Genomic DNA, 20,486 nt, shown 5'->3' on the forward strand with positions numbered 1-20,486 from the left:
AAAAGACCTATACAGGCATAATAAATTCAGACATAATTTAACTAAAATTTAAATAAATAACAAATACAAATAATACAAATCAAATGACAGTAGTTTATCAGTAATCCTAAAAAATAACACTGCCAAACACACATGCTAAAAAACAACAACTTACTTACACATAGTAAGAAATGGTTATAAAAACTGAAACAGAAGTGAAACAAGTAATAGGAAAGAGGAGAAATAAAAAGCGATACTTATCCTTTGCCGGTATTGTGCCGAATTCTGCACCCCTGCCAGATTTTGCACCCCTCGTTGAAGTCGCTACCTGATTGCCTAATCCTAACCCCACCCCTAATCCTAACCCCTCCCCCACACCTACTCCTAAACCTACCAATCAAATAGCCAAGCAAGCGCAGACACTGACAAGATACGCGATACATAATGAGACCAAACGCGATATCAGCACGTCTCCACACAGTAAACAAAACAAGTGTTTCCTAGCAACGACAACTGCACTAAACACTAATGAGACAAGTAAATACACTTACGAGCTGCTTTTAACTTCCGCTGATAAAGACTGCTTCTCTCAAAGAGTATTTCTTTACACTGTTTTCTGCTGGCGCTTGAACACACTTTCCTTATTTTCTCCACAACAAATGGCCAAGCAAGCGCAGACACTGACAAGATACGCGATACAGAATGAGACCAAATAAAAAAATGTATCAACACAAAATGCCAACACATACATAATACATATATATACTGTAACAACAGTTTCAGTATGTTCCTTGCTAACCAAGGGCTGTTCTTGCTAACATGAGGGCAATCTTATGAAGATTCGCCGTGACTCATTTCAAGCCTCAAACCTAGTTTCCTAAGAGAGATACGAAATGTTTTTGTGAATTTCTGACAGCTGAAACAATAGATAATTGGATCGAGACAGCAGTTGGCTCCAGTCAAGATCCATGACACATAGTATGCAGTCTCCACTTTTAAAAGGAGACTGCATTTTTGGGGTAAAAATTTCTTGACCACAAGACCCACACTGCGCACCACATTCATAGGCGTGAAACAAACAACAAAAATAGCCAAACAAACAGCCACCATTTTACATGATTTGCTCTTAATAGCTTGTCCACTATCATGGCTAGTGTTGAGACGGGACATCGAGCGCACCAGAAGAGTGTAGCAGATCGCAGAAACAATGAAGGATAGAAGTAATCCAGGAATGAGGACAGTGAAGTTTACAATGAAATAAAAGTCAGTATATTGTCCTTGGTGAATGCTGAGGCATAACGTGCGATTGTCCACGGTGCTTGTGTCTAAAACAGCTGCTAAAACAGTTCCTTTAACCAATACAAAAAGCCAAACTCCAGCACAGAGTTTCTGGACAAAGTCCTTTCGATTCATGTTAGAGTCTTGGTTGTAGCGTACCACGGCCACATAGCGGTGAATGCTAATGAGAGTCAGAAACAGAATACTGCTGTAAATGTGAAAGGTTATTAAAGCTATTTTAAGCCGACAGAGAGCTTTCCCAAAAAGCCAGTTAGCAGTGTGATAATATACTGCCATAAACGGTCCCATAGGACACATAAGGACATCACTGACAGCTAGATGAAACTGAAGAACAGTGCTGGACGTCCATTCTGGTGTCCTGCATGTGAACACCCACAGACTGAAGACATTAAGCAGGAGTCCCACCAGGAAAGTCAGACAAATGAGCACAGAAATGGAGATGTGCTGGGGCTTTATGGGACAAAACCTACTGCTGTCACCGCTGGTGGCGTTAGAGATGGAGGAGAACTCTGCACTGTTCATCTGTAAAAAAACAGCAGATAATAATATTTTTAGATTTATAATAAATCATGGTTAAACTGAAGAAAGAAATATAATGAATTAAGGTTAGATGGATTAAGATCCCTTGGATTTTTCCACCACAACTTAAATGAATGCATGGTTGCATTAAACAGTAGCGGTTTTAGGCACGGGCGAACCGGGCAGCCGCCCGGGGCAGCATTTTTTCATAATACATGGGGGGCGGCACGAGCAGTTAAAAAAAATAAAATAAATCCTCTGCGCCGCCGCCGCGAAGCGGTTTTCTATTGTCTATCATTTCACTGTGTGGGGAATTGGCTCGAAGGGGGTCTCGCCCAGGGTGTAATTCAATGTAGAACCGCCACTGGCATTAAAACATCTATAATTTACTTAATTAAACCTTTTAAGAAGCAAACATTATTTTGATGAGTTCTGTTGACATATTGATCATTATATTAACTTTGTGTGTAACTTAAACCAAAATTTATTTTAACTGATTTTTTTTTTACTTTGAAAATTAGGCAGTGACAATGTTGAAATATGTCAAAATATTTTTTTGAGTAATCTGCACAAACATTTGGCTTTTATTAAATTCCTCTAACTCAGTGTAGTTTTGTTGGCTGAACATAATTTTATGAGAAGTTGTCATAACTCCAAAATAGTTGTTGCTGAGCCTGTTTTTAGAATGTATTATCTAGTGATCTGTTCATTTATTTTATGTTGGACATTAAAAAAAATTTGTGTTTCTTTGTTAATGGGTCAAAATTTTTATTAAAGTCTGGACACACTAATTCATTTAGGTTTGTATGTCAACAAATATTGTTATTGTTTTTAAGAAAATAAAAGTTTGACCCTAAGATGACTCTCAGAATTGGCGCAGAAGCCACCAGTATTATGTAGTTGCTGATATTTTATAATTTTATTTTATTTTACAATCATTATTACAATTCTTGCAGTTATCTTTTAATTAATTCCATTTCAGACATATTCATTGTTCATCATTGAGTGGAATCATTCCACCTGAATTCATAATCTATTCTTTCAAAACATTCCTTCAATTAAAAAAAAAAAAAGAAAAACCTTGTATATAATTAATTTAAACCAGAATTGAGTTATTCTACTAAATTGTCATGTGTTAATTTAGATAGAACATTTGATTTAGTAATTTGGATTAATGACATAAAACATATCAGCAAAGATATGTATATCACATGTATTTTACATCTGCAAAAATCAGATGGCAGCGTGAAAAATTTACCCCAGGTCTTTTGCACTAAATAGAACTATAAAGGTGTTTTAAAAAGAGGACTCAAGTGTGAAAACACCTTAAGATACAGGTACAGAGAGAATATAGAAGATCCCTGGTCTTCATCATAACATCTGACTTAAAGGTCATCTGAGGTTAACAGATGGTTTGAATATTAACATTTATGAATGGTTCCACAAGATAACAAAATTAATATCTGTGTTCGTCACTTACTCACCAAACCTTCACATAGTGAGTAACATTTTGAAATAATTATAAACATTCAAAAACAAACATTTTTGAAATAACATTTTGTATAAACAATACATTTGCAAAGAAAACATAACCGAATTTTGTTACCTTTAAGTCCATCTGTGAGAAGCCTGAATGATGGAGCTTGATGGAGACAATAATTCTCTAGACATTTGTAAGGCATTATATATGGCCATTGAAGACTTCCTGTGAATATTTAAAGCATATTTCCTTTTAATCTGAGAGACCAATGCGTTTCATGCTATCTTTAATGTGGGTGAGAAAGCTTGCAAGATGGGCACACACAAACTTGACTGCTGAACTGCAAAAGCATAACTTGTGAAGAGTGTACTAAGGAGTTGCATCACTTTGTATAAGGCTGCAGTAAAAGTGAAAGATAAAAGATAATGTATGCCTATAATTAGATCATTTGAGAAGGTGGAAGTTCAGAACTGAAACCGAAATAAGGACACAAAATAAATGCATTAGGCCTATATGCTTTCTGCATAGTTCATCAAGTCAACAGTCACAATTAGTTTCATATGTAACTGTTTCATATCTATTTAAAGATAATCAGATGCACACTTTGTCTGAATTACTAATATCTTTGCACTTTTTAATTGAGTATTTCTTTAGCCTATAACTGCCAAGGATATGATACTTGCTACATGCCACCCACAAATCAAGTGAAAGGTCATAAAAGTCCGGGGATGGCTTGAATGCCCACAAAAAAGAGCACTAATGCCATACAAAACTAATCCCACACTAAACAGTTAGTTGCCAACTTTGTTTTATTTTATACTAAATATTAAAAAAAAGTCTGTGAGGTTTTTAGTCCTAAACATCAGACTATATATTATTTATCAGACCCGAATGTGTTTGTTGGGCATTTAATTTCAAAATCATGGCCATTAATCCAACTTTTTTTGCAATGCAGACATAAGGTATTTTCTGTGAATGTACGAGTAAATAAGAATAAAAAATAATTTGAAAACTAAATTTAAACTATTTGTACTACAAACCAATGTGCTCATGATTACGATAATAAATAAAAAATAATATGATAATAAAATACCTTTTTTGCAATATCAAACAGCAGTACGGACTGTTTTTGTACTGCTAAAAAATAACTGAAAGCGGAAGCGACCGGACGTCTCGCACATTCAAGTAAAAAATTACCGCACACACCCTCTTTAGTTAAAAACAAGATGGGCAGTTTTGCGGACATTATCCCTTAAATGACTTGTTAAAATAAGATTATGATCACATTTTTGAACAGAGAAGCTTTAAAAAAATGTAGACATTTAGGTCAGGTGTCAGAAGAGAAAATTTTGTCAGCATATGAAGACATTCTGCCGAAAGAGTCCGTGTAACATGCCTTGAGCAGCTGTAACATTGACGAATAATGAAATGAGGCAGCGTATGTGCTGTGAGGCAAGTATGATGTTGTCCGAACTGACAGAACAGGGACGAGCAACTAACCCACCAGAAAATGCTCCTGCAACTTCCAGGCCAGGAGACTTGCAAACTACACATGCTAATACAGGAACTACTTACAAAATTAACATGCTTTTAAATTTTCATAAATGTCTGAGACCATATTAAAAAAACTGGGATTTATTTTTATTGTAAAACTCTATTAAATCCAGAGTTGTATTTTGAAAAATGTAAAGCAAAGAAACATTGTGACATAAAATAAGAGCGTCTGTTAAATAAATTGATGTGAATTAAATGCTCTTCTAATGAAGAGTAATTGCTCGGCATGGGAACAGATATGGCGCAACAACCGCTGCATAAACTATGACAGTAAAACAGGCCTTTTTTTAACTGAAGTAAAAAGAGGAAGAGCTCATCATCTCTGTGGGCGCTTGGTGTCTTCTCGGTTTCAAATGTGGGCATGTCTTCCTTTTATGTACTTGCTCAATTCCTATTTACTGCGACCAGTGCTTTTATAAAGTAAACACATTTTAGCAGTGTGGGGAAGATGTTAAATATTGCTGCGGTTATTTTATTTCCCATGGGGAAACACCATACACCATAATTTCCACCAGGTGATGACTGGAAAAATCCGACTGAATGCTATCAAATTGATAGATAGATAGATAGGCTACACAATTGATAGCAACTATGACAGTAAGAGGAGGGACTGTAGAGGTTATGAGGTGCATCTGTCAGATTACTCTGAGCTACTGCATATGACACACCACAACAACAAACATCACAAGACAGAAGGCCATTCACTGAGCCAGGCAGTGTTGCCAGCTAATTTTCAGCGGAAGTTGCTAAAGGAAGGTTGATTTGCTGCTAAAAGTTGCTAAATGACGCGATGTCATTGCGCGGTGACGTCATTGCGTTATCACGATGCAAAATTGTGTCACTGCATCAAATCAAATGCATCAAAAAATAAAATGTATATATGTTAATTTAGATGTGTTTATAAAATAATATAAATGCATAATATAATATTAAAATATAAATAACTAATTTTAAATACAACATTGAATTATTAAACACGTTCACATTTTTTAACAATTACAATTTAAGTTTATTTTATTAGCTAGTAAACTAGTAAAACTACTCATTCTGAACGATTATAGATTTAACAGGCTCTCATTACAAGACACTAGGTGGAGACAGCAGCACAGAGAATGTTCTAGGCATTTTATGTACAACACAGGTGAATAGAGAAACAATAACTTATAGTTAAAAGGGGTCATATGATGCTGCTAAAAAGAACATTATTTTGTGTATTTGGTGTAATGCACCAAGAGCTTGTAATACTCCAAAGAGAAAGGAAAAATTGAAATCGCATCATATGACCCCTTTAATGAAAATTAGATTGTTTAAATATGCAAATCATTATCTCATTAAAAGACACTCATTTGCATAGAACAGAAATCTAAACATTGGATGAAACCAGGTTTAAAATTTTGCTCACATACTGCTGACATAGGCTACTTTTTACAAAAGGGATTTTGATATTAAAGATATTTAGTTTTATCGCTCCATGAAGCAGAAAATACTGCCAACAGTCGGTCAGGAAATGAATGAATGAATAAAGTTTTAGTAATAAAATGTTAGGAATGTTATATGAACAAACACCTATGTAAAGACCTCTAGGAATGTGCATTCTACTGAAGTGAAAAAAATATGTATTGGAATTGAAATATACAGACACAAATAGGTAAAGTGTAATAAAGTACTCAAATGTGTACTTTAGAGTTTTTTCCACTAGTCTGAAAGAATACATGTTATGGATGCAAAATAGCCCAAAGTCTCAAAATTGACCAGAACACGCAAAAAATAATGGTTTTGCCACTAGTGTCATATAGATCCAATGGGGAAAATATTACTTATTGACGAAACCTAGGATACATTATAGACAATTTCACAATTTACCAAGATTACATTAAGGATGGAAACTTTTTGTCCAATTAGGACTTTCAGATATCAATATTAAAGAAGAAAAAAACGATGAAGTGCCAAGTATAATTGTAGAAATTTCCCATGACCTTTTCTATCATTTTTAAAAACTACAAATATTCATGACACTTCCAGGGCCAGAAGATCACTTTTTAATATCCCATATTTACTTTTTTTGCCTACTTTTATAGCCATATTATTTTAACAGCCATAATGAAAGCAACAACAGATAATTCACCTTAGACCTTAAAAACCTTATGTAAAAAAGTGCATTCCATGACAAAGATTGTATCAGTTACTGAGTATGTATTTTGCATATTGTTAAATGTTTTTATCCTTTTTATAATGATAATAATAATAACACTTTGTACTTATCTATTTGGTTGCGGGTGCGAGACAGCAGTTTGCTTGCAGAAAGAGAGGCTGCCAATCTTCTGAATGGCAGTGACAGATTGTGTTGTGTCTTTTAGCCATGTCTGGCTTGGACACAGTGTTGGGCAAAAAAAAAACAATACATCTAATCAGTTCAGTTTAATGCATTTAAACACTCCAAAATCAAGGACTGTAAACTTTCTTACCAATTGTTTTATGTACACTAGGGCTTGTCACTGACACAATCCAAAGCAAAACATACTTAACCATGAAATGCTGTACATAAGAGACTATATTTGAACTCATACAACAATGAAACAAGACCAAATTGTCTTAAAAGAAACATATAAATGGAAAAAGAGCTGAGCCAACAAAATTGCAAAATGGAAAAGGCCCTTATAAAAGAAAAAAAAGAAGAAAAACAAAATTCATAACCAGCACTGTTGGATTTTACACACGTTCAGGTCAGTCTTTATGACATAAGGCTTGTGGTCTGTCCCCATGTGAACGTGATTGCTGTTGCTGCTCTCTAGTGGCTGGGGCATCCAGTCTCTCTCAAAGAGGGGTTGTGGGGGTGGAGGGGGTGGAGGGAACAGTAACAGGGTGAAGGCCCAGATCCAGAGAAGGGGCTTCCTCTGGCTCCGGGGGGCTTTTCTTAGAAGCTTCAAGCTTCTCCTTCAACAGGGTGTACAGCTCCTTCACTGACTCACTGCTCTGTAATAGCATGAATTAAAACATGGTTACTTTATAAAATGTCAGCATAAGAGAAACAGTACAAAGAGGAACAGAGAATACTTTTATCATCTGTGAACAGAAGTGGATGAGGTGCCATCTAGCGACCTTTAAAGTCAACATTAACTCCATTTACTTTCTTAATCTGGTCTTATAAAACGAGTCATCAGTGCATGTTGTTTCAATGGGAAAAAAAATTGTTAATCATTAATCCAAATCAAATGACTTAAACAATCACTACCAAATACTACTACTTATGGTTAATCAATGGTATATGCTTCTGCTGAAAAAAGCATCAGCCTACATTATTTCAACTTATTTTTTAGATTTGTGTTCAGATGCAGAATATCAGCAACAAATATCATTTTCTATAAATAATAAAAGTTTGTAATGTTGTAACTCTGCTCATATCTGGTTGGACTGATCCATGTCTTATAACTGGGTCGGGCTTTCTGGGATGGCAATCAAATGGTTCAGGTCATACTTAGAAGGGAGAGGTTATTATGTGAGTATAGGAGAGCATAAGTCTAAGTGGACGTCCATGACATGCGGAGTCCCTGCTATACAAATAAACTTGCCTTGCCTTGCCTTGCCTTGCCTAACTCTTAAACTTTTTCTTTAAGTCTGTATAGTATTTTTTTAAATCCCTATGGGAAAAATGAATGGGAAAAATATTTCCCAGGACTATAAGGCCACTGAAAAAGTGGACCGGCACTGTTGCATTAACATTGGACAATATTAATCAGTAGTTACAGTAATTTAGGCATTATTTCAGCAAATTCACATTCATTCTGTTTCCTGTTTTAATACCTGTTTTGGTGGTTCAAGCGTCTTCATTAAGGTTTCCATGTAGGACACCAGCACCTTCTGATGGAGATGATTCAGCAAGCGAAGACAGTGTCGGTGAACATTCTCCTTACTGCAAACGAGAGCGAAAAAACATACTAGAACTGCAGTGAACTGAGCCACTTGATTTTTATCTGACTAATGATTTTTTTTTTTTCAAGCACTGAAGTATTTGGTCTATAAAAAGGTAATACAGACCTAGAGAAAGATGTGAGGAGGAAGTTATCAAAGACTGCAGTACAGAACTCCTCTGATCCAAATTCATCAGAGAGCAGAGTCAGATGACCAGTGAGAAGATGGAGAAAGATGTCTCCAAAAGCCATGTCGTTATAGGTATCAACTGCACAAACACACACACACAAAGTGATCAGTGTCTGTGAGGCTTTGACTAATGGATCCATTAATCCAAAGTCTCTGACAGGAGTCTCACCCAGTGCAGGCAGAAGCCGCTGTAAAGCATTTTTATTCCTCTGCTTGGCAATATGAAGCACATAATAAAGACCGATCTCACACGCCACCCTGTTTTCCTGTATATACCTAGACAAGACAAAAACACCATCCATTTTAGAAAACTGAGTGTTTGCTGAAAATATTGAGCTGAGGAGCATACCTGGAGAAGGTTTCAGGCAGCGTGGTGGGGTACGTCAGAGAGGTTTTCTCCTCACTCGGCAGTTTCTGCTCCACAGTGAACGTGTAGTCATCCACCACTATTGACATCATGGCAGGCAGGAAGCGCGTTACCACCTCCAAATCCTGATGGAAAACAAGACCAGCCTTGAGTAATTGTACAAACCCATTTCAAATGTTAGGTTATAGTGTATTGAAGAATGCCAAGAGTTAATCTTACCATTCGGGGCTCTTTAAAAACCTGGCTGTCAATCATATCCCAGGCACCCTGGCCAAGAGAAAGCATCCGCAGCAGAAGGAGAAGCTCAGGGCTGTCCTGTACATGAACACAGAGTGATTTCATAGCATGTTATTTTAGTATTATTTCTATACTATTATTGTATGTGTTGATATTTCAAATTAACTTTTAATTTTATATTTTAAGTTTAAAAGATTTATGTGCTTTATTATTCTTTTTAATATTTCTATTTAGATTGAATTTATTTTTGTTTCAGTTTTGTATATTATCTTAATTGAATTTATACAATTTACTCTACAATTTGAACTTGCAAAGTTTAAGTTTTTCATCTAATATTTATATTCTACTTGATTTCAGCTTTATTTTAATAACCAATAGAGATGTAACAATTCACTCAACTCACAGTGCGATACGATTTATGATACTGATTCCACGATATGATTTTCTGACGATTTTAACAAAATGAGTTTTAAGTTATAAATGAAAAGGTGCCCTTTTATTATTGCTTGAACAAAATGCTTCACATTTCTTTGTGAAATTGAAATATTTAGAATAACAAAACTATATATTTTAAAACTAATCCAAAATCAAATAAATTAATGCAAATAAAAGAAATCTTTTAATAAAAACAAACTAAGGGTTTGTCTGTGCTCTTTCCATTTAAAATTAGAGGCAACCACTGCATTACCTTGCATTACATTACGTTAAAAACAAAGATGCTGCACGCACGCAGCATGAGCAGTTTTGGATTTAAATGATATTGTATTATTTCCAAACCTGAAGCAAAACAAAGTTTAGCTTTGTGAAACTGTACTACATAAAACATCTGAACAGAAACAGCAGATGGGCTGAATGAGAATGCAAATTCACTCTCTGCCAGCAGGTGGCGCTTATGGAACAGCAGAAATATAGCGTTTCCTTCATTACTGCTGTAAACAAAGCAGTGCTGCTCTTATAAACAGTACTTTAATATGCATTATACAGATGCAAAATGAAAAGAAAATGTCATCTAAACTTTTCTAAAGACAGTCAGTTCCCCTCAGAGATGCATTCATATAAACAACCACCCCAATTGTATTGAGATTCATTTAACATCTCAACCGATTTGAATCGTCGCAAATTTTTTTATCGATTTTCAACTGGCCTGGGATGCATCATTACATCCCTAATTACCAAAAACTACTTTTAATACGTTTTTGTTGGCAATAACACCAAAAAAAAAACTTCTTACTCTGGGCAGGGCATCCTGGCTCAATAGCTCCTGAAGGTTCCTCACGGTACTCAACACTAGTGTGTTACAGGCAAATGGGTCACAGAGTATCATAGACAGGTCACTGTGAGAAACAGAGACAGAGTGTGTAACATTTTTTATTTTTTAAGGGTAAGCTATGTTACCTTGTGTCTGTATGGATAGGTGAATCTTGTACCCTAACACTTGTTCCTGGCCTTTCTTCACCCCATCCAGGAAACCTTGTAACTCTCGGGCCCGTTTAGCATCCACAAACTTTTCCCTGATGCAGGCATCCAAACACCAAGAAAACTACCAAAGGATAAGAGCAGAGATACGTATTTTGCATTGTAGGGTGTGTTTGAATTGAAAGTGGTCAACTTTATGGTACATGATCACACACTGCAATAGTTCCAAACCGTTTTTAATTGTTTTCATTTATAAACAACCAAAACACTGCTTTGAGGTCTGACTTTCAGAAAGAGTTCAGTTCCTGAACCTTTTTGTAACAGTTACTTAGACCATTTTATACAAACATGATAAATAGAAGGCCTACAAATGGTGCTTAATCATGAAGTTGCAGTTGAAAACAGACAGGAAACTGGTTTCACACCTTGTGACAGGGGTCAACTGAACAGATCTCACTGATGTCGAGGTCATGCAGGGACATGAGCAGCTCAGCTCGCAGGGTGCAGTAGTGAACGTTCCGTGTGCGCAGGAATAGTGTCCGCAGGAACTGTAGTACCATATCATAGAGCTTCACATTCTTCCCAATCATCTGAGTCAGCTTCAACACCACCTGACAAAAAAACAAAATCACAGTGTGGACAGAGTTCACATATAATCACCAAACATAGTCACCAAAAAACAAGTTTGTCAAAAAAATAAAGAATAAAGAATAAATAAATAAGAATAACATTAACCAACCTTTACAATACCACTGACACAACATTACGTTAACACTAAATTACCATCATGCTAAATTACAAAAATCACATAAAAACTGACAGTAGTAAAATTAGAAGAACATAAGATTAACGTTAACACAATCACATTGATACAACATTACAATAACATTTACTTATGCTATTCACATTCAAAATTAATCTTAAAATCTTTTTAGGTATGCTTTTAGGTATAGTATTGTTAGAAAATGAGAAGTTTTTTGGAATGTTTTAATAATGGTTTTAATGTTTTAGAATTTCCTTAAAGAAACAGTACATTAATACTGACACAGTTTTCAAATTAATTATAAGATTATTGATCTAAATAATCCACATTAGACTGGCCCATTCTGCTTTAGTATAAACATACTATAATATAGACTCTGTATCCAACTGAGCAAATTACAGTTACAACTGAAATGTCAATGTATTATAAAATGACTTTATTAATTCCAATAGTGTAAGAAAAAACACCTGCCACTTACCTCACCCTGTCGCCGTGTTTTGGGTGAAGGACTGAAAAAGTTGTGAAGGATGGAGAGGTCACTGCTGAAAAGAGCCGCCTCCTTCTCCACAATATACTGTTTCAATAGAGGAGACACCTCGTCCCCGAAAAGAGCCTGATTGTCTTGCCAAATCTGCCGTTTCACCTCCACTGCGCAGACTTTGTACAGCTCTTTATCAGCCATCACCTGCTTCAGCTTTTTCTCAGGTACCTGCATGAGGGTGCAAACAGATTGTCACTGTTATACTAAAAGCACTGTTATGATAACTATAATAATAAATTATAAATTAACAAAAATAGATTGCACACATAAGGCTGAAATCTGCAAAATAAGGTTTAAAATGAGTCTGTATACTGTGCTTTCTTGAAATATATCTGACACCCAACCACTATAGTAATAAGTCATTGCACAGAACACATTCAAACCTTTGGCAGATGTTTTAGCACTTGCATGACAATGGGCTGTATGGATGGCATCTTCACCAATGGGAAGCTTTTCTCAAGAAGTTCTTCCAGCTTTACGTACCTGTGTGAATTTAGTGGATGCATTAGTATGATTTTTATCCGCTGATTATGATTTGCTGTATTAAAAAAAATTGTTCGAAATCAAACTTTTCATTCACCTGTCCTCATCCTTGCCCTCTGCAATGGTGGCAACACGCTCCATCAGCTTTTCTCGAAGTTCATCAAAGACTGACTGGTGAAACTCCAGCCGTGGAGTCCCGTGAAGGTCCAGGAAAGGCAATGCAGACTGTAGGGTTGGCAACAATATGCCATTTTCCATCTGTGAATGACAATACAGTTGTATTAAAAACACAGCAAGACACAACACAACATGAACATACTTTTTAGAAAGGTACTATTTATGGAAATAATATGCTTTTAAAGAATATACTTAAATATATGTTTTCAGACACTTAATTGCAATGCAACTGCAATAAGTTAAAAAAAAAATGTAACCAGATGAAGTAGCACTTTTTATATGTAATTTCCTAATTACTGTTAGTGTCTGTGAAATATAGTTTAAGTGCACTGTTGAATGTACTGACAGGCATTTATGGCAAACTAAAATATACTTTAATTTCTGAGGAAACTACATATAAACTATAATATATTTGTAATGATGAAGTTGCAATTTAACACATTTTAAATATATTAACTTTAAATGTAATACCAAATAACACACTACAGTTAAAATATAATCAAGCAAATGACATGCATTAGTATGTTAGATAACACATCAAACTAAGTGTACAAAAGTAAAAAAAAATTAAAACGTACTTTAAAGTAAAACTTTTAATCGGACAATATTACAAAACACTTTTTTTTAAAGTGTACTTAAGTGTGTTAAGAGTCAGTAACATGGACTGTACGTACACTTAAAGGCTTTTTTAAAATTTCATTAATACTATATTATCTGCAAGAACAGTTTATTTTTTTAATATACGTTTAAGATTTGAACTGCACATTTATTACAATTGCACTCTTCTTTTTCACAAGGGTATTCATTAGGCACTACTTATTCCTTAGTTATTAGTAATGAGCTACAATTAGATACTAGAAGAGGGCATATTGGATTACTTACTAGTAATTCAAATAAGTACTAGTAACATATTAATTAGTAAGCTCAAATAGATATCTGTTTAATCATCTTGTCATATGCTGTCATGACAAGTCACACTGCAAGCGACGCCAGAAACTAGATCCCTCCCATTATAATCAATGAAGATGACTGCTGCATGCGAGCGAAATGCTTTATGCCTAATGCAAGACATTTAAAGACTGTGACTGTTTTAGAGAAAGAGGTACATATCCAAGTGTATTAAGCTCTAACCTGAAACTGGTCGATGGCTTTCAGGGGTTCTGTACAGTTAGTGAGAGTTTCTTTCAGATCTTCTCCATTGGATATTCCCAACTCCGGTAACCCTGCGAACATTTTGAGTGGCTGTCACTATTTTAACTGCATCAAAACGAAATAAAAATGCAATGACAACAGAAATACAACAGATGTGGGCTAGATTTGCATTGTCCGTTGTTATCTGTATTCGCACACTTCCTAACTGTGCAACCTCGTCAACACTCTTGTTTCTGATACTTCGTAAAAGGTTCCGCCTAAGAAATGTTCCTAGCTGGGTGGCCACAATTCTCCAGTATTGCGTTGTACATGAGAATACTATGCCCTTATCATTGAAAGGCAGTATTAAAAGATTCTAGAGAACATCTGTGATTTAAATTATTTGTTTGTAAAATAAATAAATGAAAAAAGGACAACATGCGTTGCAATAATACACGTGTCTTTATTATAACAATTCTAGAGTTTAATACAATTCTGACTCTTGGACGAAATAAAAGAAAACAGAATATGAAATTGTTAGAAAACACTCTCTGTCTTTTTATTGGTTCCAGATGTTTTCACCCTCTTCTTCTTCCCTCTCTCACTCGCCCTCCTTGTACAGAGCACTGTTGTTTTCTCTTACTTCCCCCTCCTCCATCTGCTCTCTCTCTCTCTCTCTTGTATTATGTTTTAGTATCTCTTACTCATATTCGAGGTACGCATGTGCACATGTATGCATTAGCTTTTCTTGGTTCAAATGTTCAAATAAGGACATGATAGCTAGGACTCTAAGGTAATGGGGTTCGTGATGAACTATGAAGATAGTTCAGCATCCTTTGCCAAGTCTATTCCTAATATGTCCATATTTTACTGTACATATGGCCATTTTATATAACCCATATTCTTGACCAAAATCCTATATGTATGTCATCTATATCCTCATTGGTTAAAGGGTTGAAACTCCCCTCGACATATGCCTATATAATATCTTTGTATCTATGAATAAAGTTGAAGTATTGAGAATACCATTGAATGTGTGTTTTCTTGCTTCCCGGCCGTATATATACTTTGAGGGACTGAGAAGTTTTCAAGGTGGCAAAGAGAATCTATAGGGACCGATTGTTAATTTCTAACAGAAATAAAAAGTAATAAAAAAAAAAAGAGTACTAAGAGGATTATGCAACAGTGGGTGGCTAAAAAAAGAAATATTTCCTTGTTCTAAATTTCCACATTCACCAGAGTGATTAAGAAGTGGAAGCAAGGCCGTTTAAAGACCAGATAGGATTTCTGAAATGTTAGTGTTGGAAGTGCTGGTTCTATTTTTCTGTTTACATATTAATTAATGTCAATTTAATACTTAACAGACGTCTTCATGAATTCCACATCAATTTTACAGCGAATTACATTGACGCAATCTGACGTTTTTACTTTTACTGACAAAAGTTGATACTTTTTCATATACTGCAAATACTTACAGCTTTTCCCTTAAGGACAGAAAAACTCTTTAGTGCATAATGATCAACAACATAATTTAGTGGCATTCTTTTGGTAGGTTCGCAGCAGAAAAAATATAGACGCAATAAGAAGGACTGAGAAGAGGAAGACAGCAGCACGCCAGGCATCTGGGCGCAGTGTTTTTCTCACAAGCACATTTTCAGCTGTCAGCAAGTTGCTTAAACTTAGCATGTAGCCAAGGGACCAGCCGACAGAAGTGTCTTCAGCCTGCGAACCAAAGTAACAAGTTGACATTGGCTTGACAGGATATGATAACTATAACTTAAAACTGCATATAGAGCTGTCTTCCTGAGGGCTTACTTTCTCCCGAAAGGAGATGTGTGGGAAGGAGAGATCATTGAAGCCATATCCATTGATCAGGAGCACCTGCAGAAGGATGGAATCTGCACAGTAATCCCTCAAATGGTTCCCCTCATCAGGAAACTTATTCTGCATCTGAGAGAGAGGGAGGTAGAAAGAGATTTTGCCTGGTGGAATATTTAAAATATCACATTTAAGTTTAATTAAAAACTAGGCTTAGGAATTATTCGCTCTGACAAGTCTGGTGAAACACTTGACAGACAAACAGCTAAAACAGCTTAAATATTGCATCAGTTGTTAAAGATTGAATCAAACAATGCAAAGTAAACATAGGCCTATTAAATATCTTTTCATAGAGGAAAAATGCAAGTTCTCTTAATTGGTTGTTGTAGAATGTTCTTAAATTTTTTCTGGTCAGTTACTGACAAGTCAACTTAAAATTAAATTTACCTCCTGAAAGCTCATGTTGCAGACAACACGGATGGCATCCTCTAAATCTCCTGGAGACGTGAAGGTGATGCCTGCAGTTTTCTGGAGGAACGAATGAGTGTAGAAAAAAGCAGAAAACGCCTGCACCAAATAAAGAGGAATTAGCTACTGTAGGCCTTATCACATTAAAACAATGCAGCGCATCTAGGGATGCAAAGCAATTAACAGATTGCAGTGTTTGATTCACTAAGAAGAACTGACTCATTGGAGTCATTAGTATAGGGAATCAAACTACAGGCTGCACTGTTTGTTTGTGATTCGCCTCATTAGAGTCGTTCATTCTGTAATCGTATACTCGTCACGCTGTCTTGTTCATGCTATATATTCAGTAGCATTGTTGCAGCGTCATGAGTAAAGCCAGAGTATTTAAGTACTATGTTTCATCTCCGTTACAGGAAGAATGCAAGACCAAACGTTATTAGAACCGAACGTCATTTGGTTTCGTTATTATTTTAGTCATTACAGCATATTTAAACCAATACAATGGAACTGAATGCACAAAGGTTTAAATGTTCCATATTAAGCACTCTAGAAACTCGTACCATAAAGTTTCCAGTAATGTTGGGCTGGAAGGCTCCATCGAAAGAGCATCTGGAATAAGAACAGTTGTTAAAAGAGAAGAGACGAGAAACGTTTCCCAGGCATTGATCGTAGTTTCCTGTGCCTTTGATTTGCAGGTCGTCATCAGGTTTATACGGAGTTTGTCTTTTATTGCATGGAGTATCAAACACACTGCTCAGCTTTATGGAGTCACTGTAACCTGCAGGATAGCAGGGGTGAACTATGGAGCGGTCTGAACCCTGAGTCTATACGATATAAAGAGAAAACATCAGAAGTTATACAATCAAGTTAATCAGCTTGTCTGATGATCATTTAGACTAAAGGTTTGCACTTAACCTTCATCAGAAGTGCCAGCAGTCTGAGTAACACCTGGTCTCTCCCATAACACAGAAAGCTCTGAGTGTAAATCTGATAGTCTCGTCCGTACAGCCGCAGTTTCATCAGATTGTCCTTGTTCTCCACCGTCTGTTTAGTTTCAAAGGTGATCTGAGTAGAAGCTCCACCCAAGTCTAGCGCACCAGCCGTGTCTTTGCCTGGAGACAGCCATTGACCCACAAAACCATACTAGAGAAATAAAGGATAAGAAAGAGAGAGAGTATACATAAAATCAAGTGGCATCTGTAATATTCTCTGAAATATTTATCTTTGAACATCAAAACAGAACCTCAGCCCTTACCGTAATAAATTTCTCAAGCAGGTAGTTGACTGTGACCCATCCATAAGCTCCCTCTTCTTGTCCACTTAAGATGGTGGCCCCTTTGAAGCCGAATGGGTAGGTCTTCAGTTTGTCTGCCACTTCCTTCAAAACCTCATCTGACTCTTTGGGTTTAGAAATACTGTGTGATAGGACAAAAACATATATTTGTTATCTGTGATTCATTATGTAGCTTTCCGATCTATTCAGCACAATCTTTTACGGAGTATAAACATGTGATGTGAAACAGCATTGTTGTACAATTTGTTGTTGTGACAGTGGGCATTGAGAAAAGTTAGAAATAGAAAAATCTAATATATATTAAATATAAACATCTAAAATGAATATACAAGTGTATATTTCTGACATTTGTGACTCACTTCAGTAGTCTCATGCCCGCTGTGGCCCCGAGATACACAGAGGTGAGCTTGTGTCTTGACTTTGGGATCTCCTGCATGGCTTGTTCCATGCATTCCTCAAGACTAAGAGCTGCTCCTCCTTTGTTACCAGCATAACTGGAGATCCCGCCTCCTGTGTAGGAGAGAGAAAAATAATAAATAAAAAGATACTTTGAAAATTTAGATGAATGATAAGTGTGAAACTGAGATAGATGATTTTATGCATTTTTTATTTTATTTATTTTTCACTATACTTACTCACCCTTCACATGACACTCGTTGTGTTGACTGACTATGCCGGTACCGTTCTGCTTGTCTGCTGGCCATTTGTAGATGAACATAGAAGTATGAGAGGATCCAGCGTCCAGGACTATTCCATACTGAGAACAAACACAAAACAGAAGCCAGAATCAAAGCTAAGGCTAAAAAAAGCTAATCACAGACTTTTTAATTAGTGATGGATGGCACTTGTATTTGACTTTTTGCACCTATTTATTATAACTAAAATAAATGCATGAAAATATAAATTAAAGTCCGTGTAAAGTCAATATTAAATGTGTGTTCTGAGTTTATCACACCACAGAAAAATGTGTTATTAACCACCCAGCCAAATTTGAATGCGAAAAAAAACGCCAAGTGAATAAAATAAGCTATCAAAATCTTGAAAAAATAAGCAGTATTCTCTGCTCTCAGACGCTGGGGGAGTGCCCGCTGGCGGCGCTGAAACCACGCCCACTCGCGGAAAAGCTGCCGTCTCTATCTCAACTGTCTGTCTTCCTCTGCAACTTATTTAAAGGGGTCATATTATGCTTTTTTAAAGATCATTATTTTGTGTATTTGGTGTATCAGAATATGTTGACATGCTTTAATGTTCAAAAACACATAATTTTTCAAATACTGTACATTATTGTAGGTCCTATATGCCCCGCCTCTCTCAAACACTTCGTTTTCTACAAAGTCCCTCCTTCCGACAAGCGCAGCCTGCTCTGATTGGCCAGCTGACCCAGTGCATTCTGATTGGCCGAACACCACAAGCACTCGTCGGAAATGTAACGCCCCTTACCATAATCGCGAGCTTCATCTTTCAAAATAAATGTAAAGACAGTAAATAATGTCATTAGTTTTACCATCAGTTCAAGCCCGAAAGAGGAACAGAGTCCGTCTGCTCTCTATAGCTCTGTACTTTAATGTCCACACACCGATCGATCTGCGCAGTGCTGCTTCAAGTCGAACACACGTCTTATAGTGTTAGGGGAGGGGCCATGCTCGGTGGCTCCATTGCGTCATCGAGCCACCGTTTTAGCCCCGCCCACAAAATCCTGAACACAGAATTGGTGAAAAACTGTTTAAAGGGGTCATATGATGCTGCTAAAAAGAACATTATTTTGTGTATTTGGTGTAATGAAATGTGTTTATGCGGTTTAAAGTAAAAAAAACAAATTATTTTCCTCATACTGTACATTATTGTTTCGAGAATAAAAGTTACGCCTTCTTTCTTTGCGTGAACATTTGGGCGGCGTTATGCAAATCTTCCCAGATCGTGACGTAGGTATGTGGGGGCGTGTTAGAACGAGCCGTTTTAGGTAGGCGTGGTTAACTCTTAACTTTTATAAAGAATATCTCATTGGTTTTGAGACTTTAGTGTTTGCAACTTTACAGATCTTCTTTATGCACCAAGAGCTTGTAACACTCCAAAGAAAAATTGAAATCGCATCATATGACCCCTTTAACGGTTTAACTCCACAATTCAGTACTACATAGTTCGGAGTCTTTGTAATGTGTTTCTGCAATACATTTCTAACATTTATAATGTGTTTAGAAACAATTCTCTTTACACGGACTTTAAGTGTTCTTTCAAATCAATTAGATTTTTTTCTTATTTCTTTCACAAGAATCTATTTAATGTTTCTGATCTGTTCATGGAAGGAGCAACAGCAATCAAGATTCAAAAGCAGCCAGTCGGAGTGTCATTAAATTTGGCAGTTGAGATTCAATGGCTGCCTGCCACATGCCAGAAAGAGCTTCATCTTCCTCTCGACAGATTTTTTTCTATAGTCAAATCCAATAAAAGCGCTCTCTCTGGACAGCCTTGTGTCGTCTTCGTCAGATTTGTAGCCTGTTTCACCTATGAACAACAAAAGTGTCATTACCATGAGCTGTGCATGTCCTTTGATGTCTTCAGTGTTGACGACGAGCAAAAGAATGCCTATAAATGAAATAAACAGAGCTGCAATTGCGGTACATATTTGCAGTTGCATTGTAATCTACTGTAAACAAAAACATTGACATTTGCTGATCGACTATAGTCGACTGTAGCCAGGATGTTGTAGAATACTGACTTTGACAGACACGTTAACACTAAAGTAAACCAACCTGTCAGACCTGCTCGGGCATGCAAACCATCTGTATCAAGTTATTGTAAACTTTATATGAAACATCTGACTGTCAAAGTGTGGATTTCTTTTTACTGCTGACTTTATACTTT

At 36.2% G+C, this 20,486-nt stretch overlaps 3 protein-coding genes across 3 annotated transcripts; all 3 read right to left on the reverse strand.

The window, feature by feature from the left end:
- Positions 1-810: 810 nt before the first annotated feature.
- LOC107709682 (P2Y purinoceptor 4) lies at positions 811-1,800 on the reverse strand. The gene has a single exon (XM_016514264.1). The coding sequence runs from the start codon at positions 1,798-1,800 to the stop codon at positions 811-813; it is 990 nt and encodes a 329-aa protein (XP_016369750.1).
- A 5,285-nt stretch (positions 1,801-7,085) lies between these two features.
- Positions 7,086-14,336, reverse strand: nelfb (negative elongation factor complex member B). Its single transcript, XM_016514285.1, has 13 exons — positions 14,045-14,336; positions 12,834-12,994; positions 12,637-12,736; positions 12,191-12,421; positions 11,375-11,560; positions 10,961-11,073; positions 10,765-10,867; positions 9,516-9,611; positions 9,279-9,421; positions 9,099-9,205; positions 8,867-9,008; positions 8,633-8,741; positions 7,086-7,804 (listed from the first exon to the last, which is right to left on the reverse strand). Exons 1-13 carry the CDS (start codon positions 14,144-14,146, stop codon positions 7,646-7,648), a joined length of 1,752 nt encoding a protein of 583 aa, XP_016369771.1. The 5' UTR covers positions 14,147-14,336; the 3' UTR covers positions 7,086-7,645.
- Positions 14,337-15,215: 879 nt separating this feature from the next.
- Positions 15,216-20,271, reverse strand: LOC107709699 (ectonucleoside triphosphate diphosphohydrolase 2-like). The gene is made up of 9 exons (XM_016514286.1): positions 20,152-20,271; positions 18,264-18,381; positions 17,984-18,134; positions 17,586-17,745; positions 17,246-17,473; positions 16,891-17,154; positions 16,310-16,429; positions 15,860-15,994; positions 15,216-15,766 (listed from the first exon to the last, which is right to left on the reverse strand). Exons 1-9 carry the CDS (start codon positions 20,257-20,259, stop codon positions 15,563-15,565), a joined length of 1,488 nt encoding a protein of 495 aa, XP_016369772.1. The 5' UTR covers positions 20,260-20,271; the 3' UTR covers positions 15,216-15,562.
- Between the last annotated feature and the right edge of the window lie 215 nt (positions 20,272-20,486).

The sequence above is a fragment of the Sinocyclocheilus rhinocerous genome, unplaced genomic scaffold (assembly GCF_001515625.1).
Source record: "Sinocyclocheilus rhinocerous isolate Xijiao unplaced genomic scaffold, SAMN03320098_v1.1 scaffold2161, whole genome shotgun sequence".
Classification (NCBI taxonomy): domain Eukaryota; kingdom Metazoa; phylum Chordata; class Actinopteri; order Cypriniformes; family Cyprinidae; genus Sinocyclocheilus; species Sinocyclocheilus rhinocerous.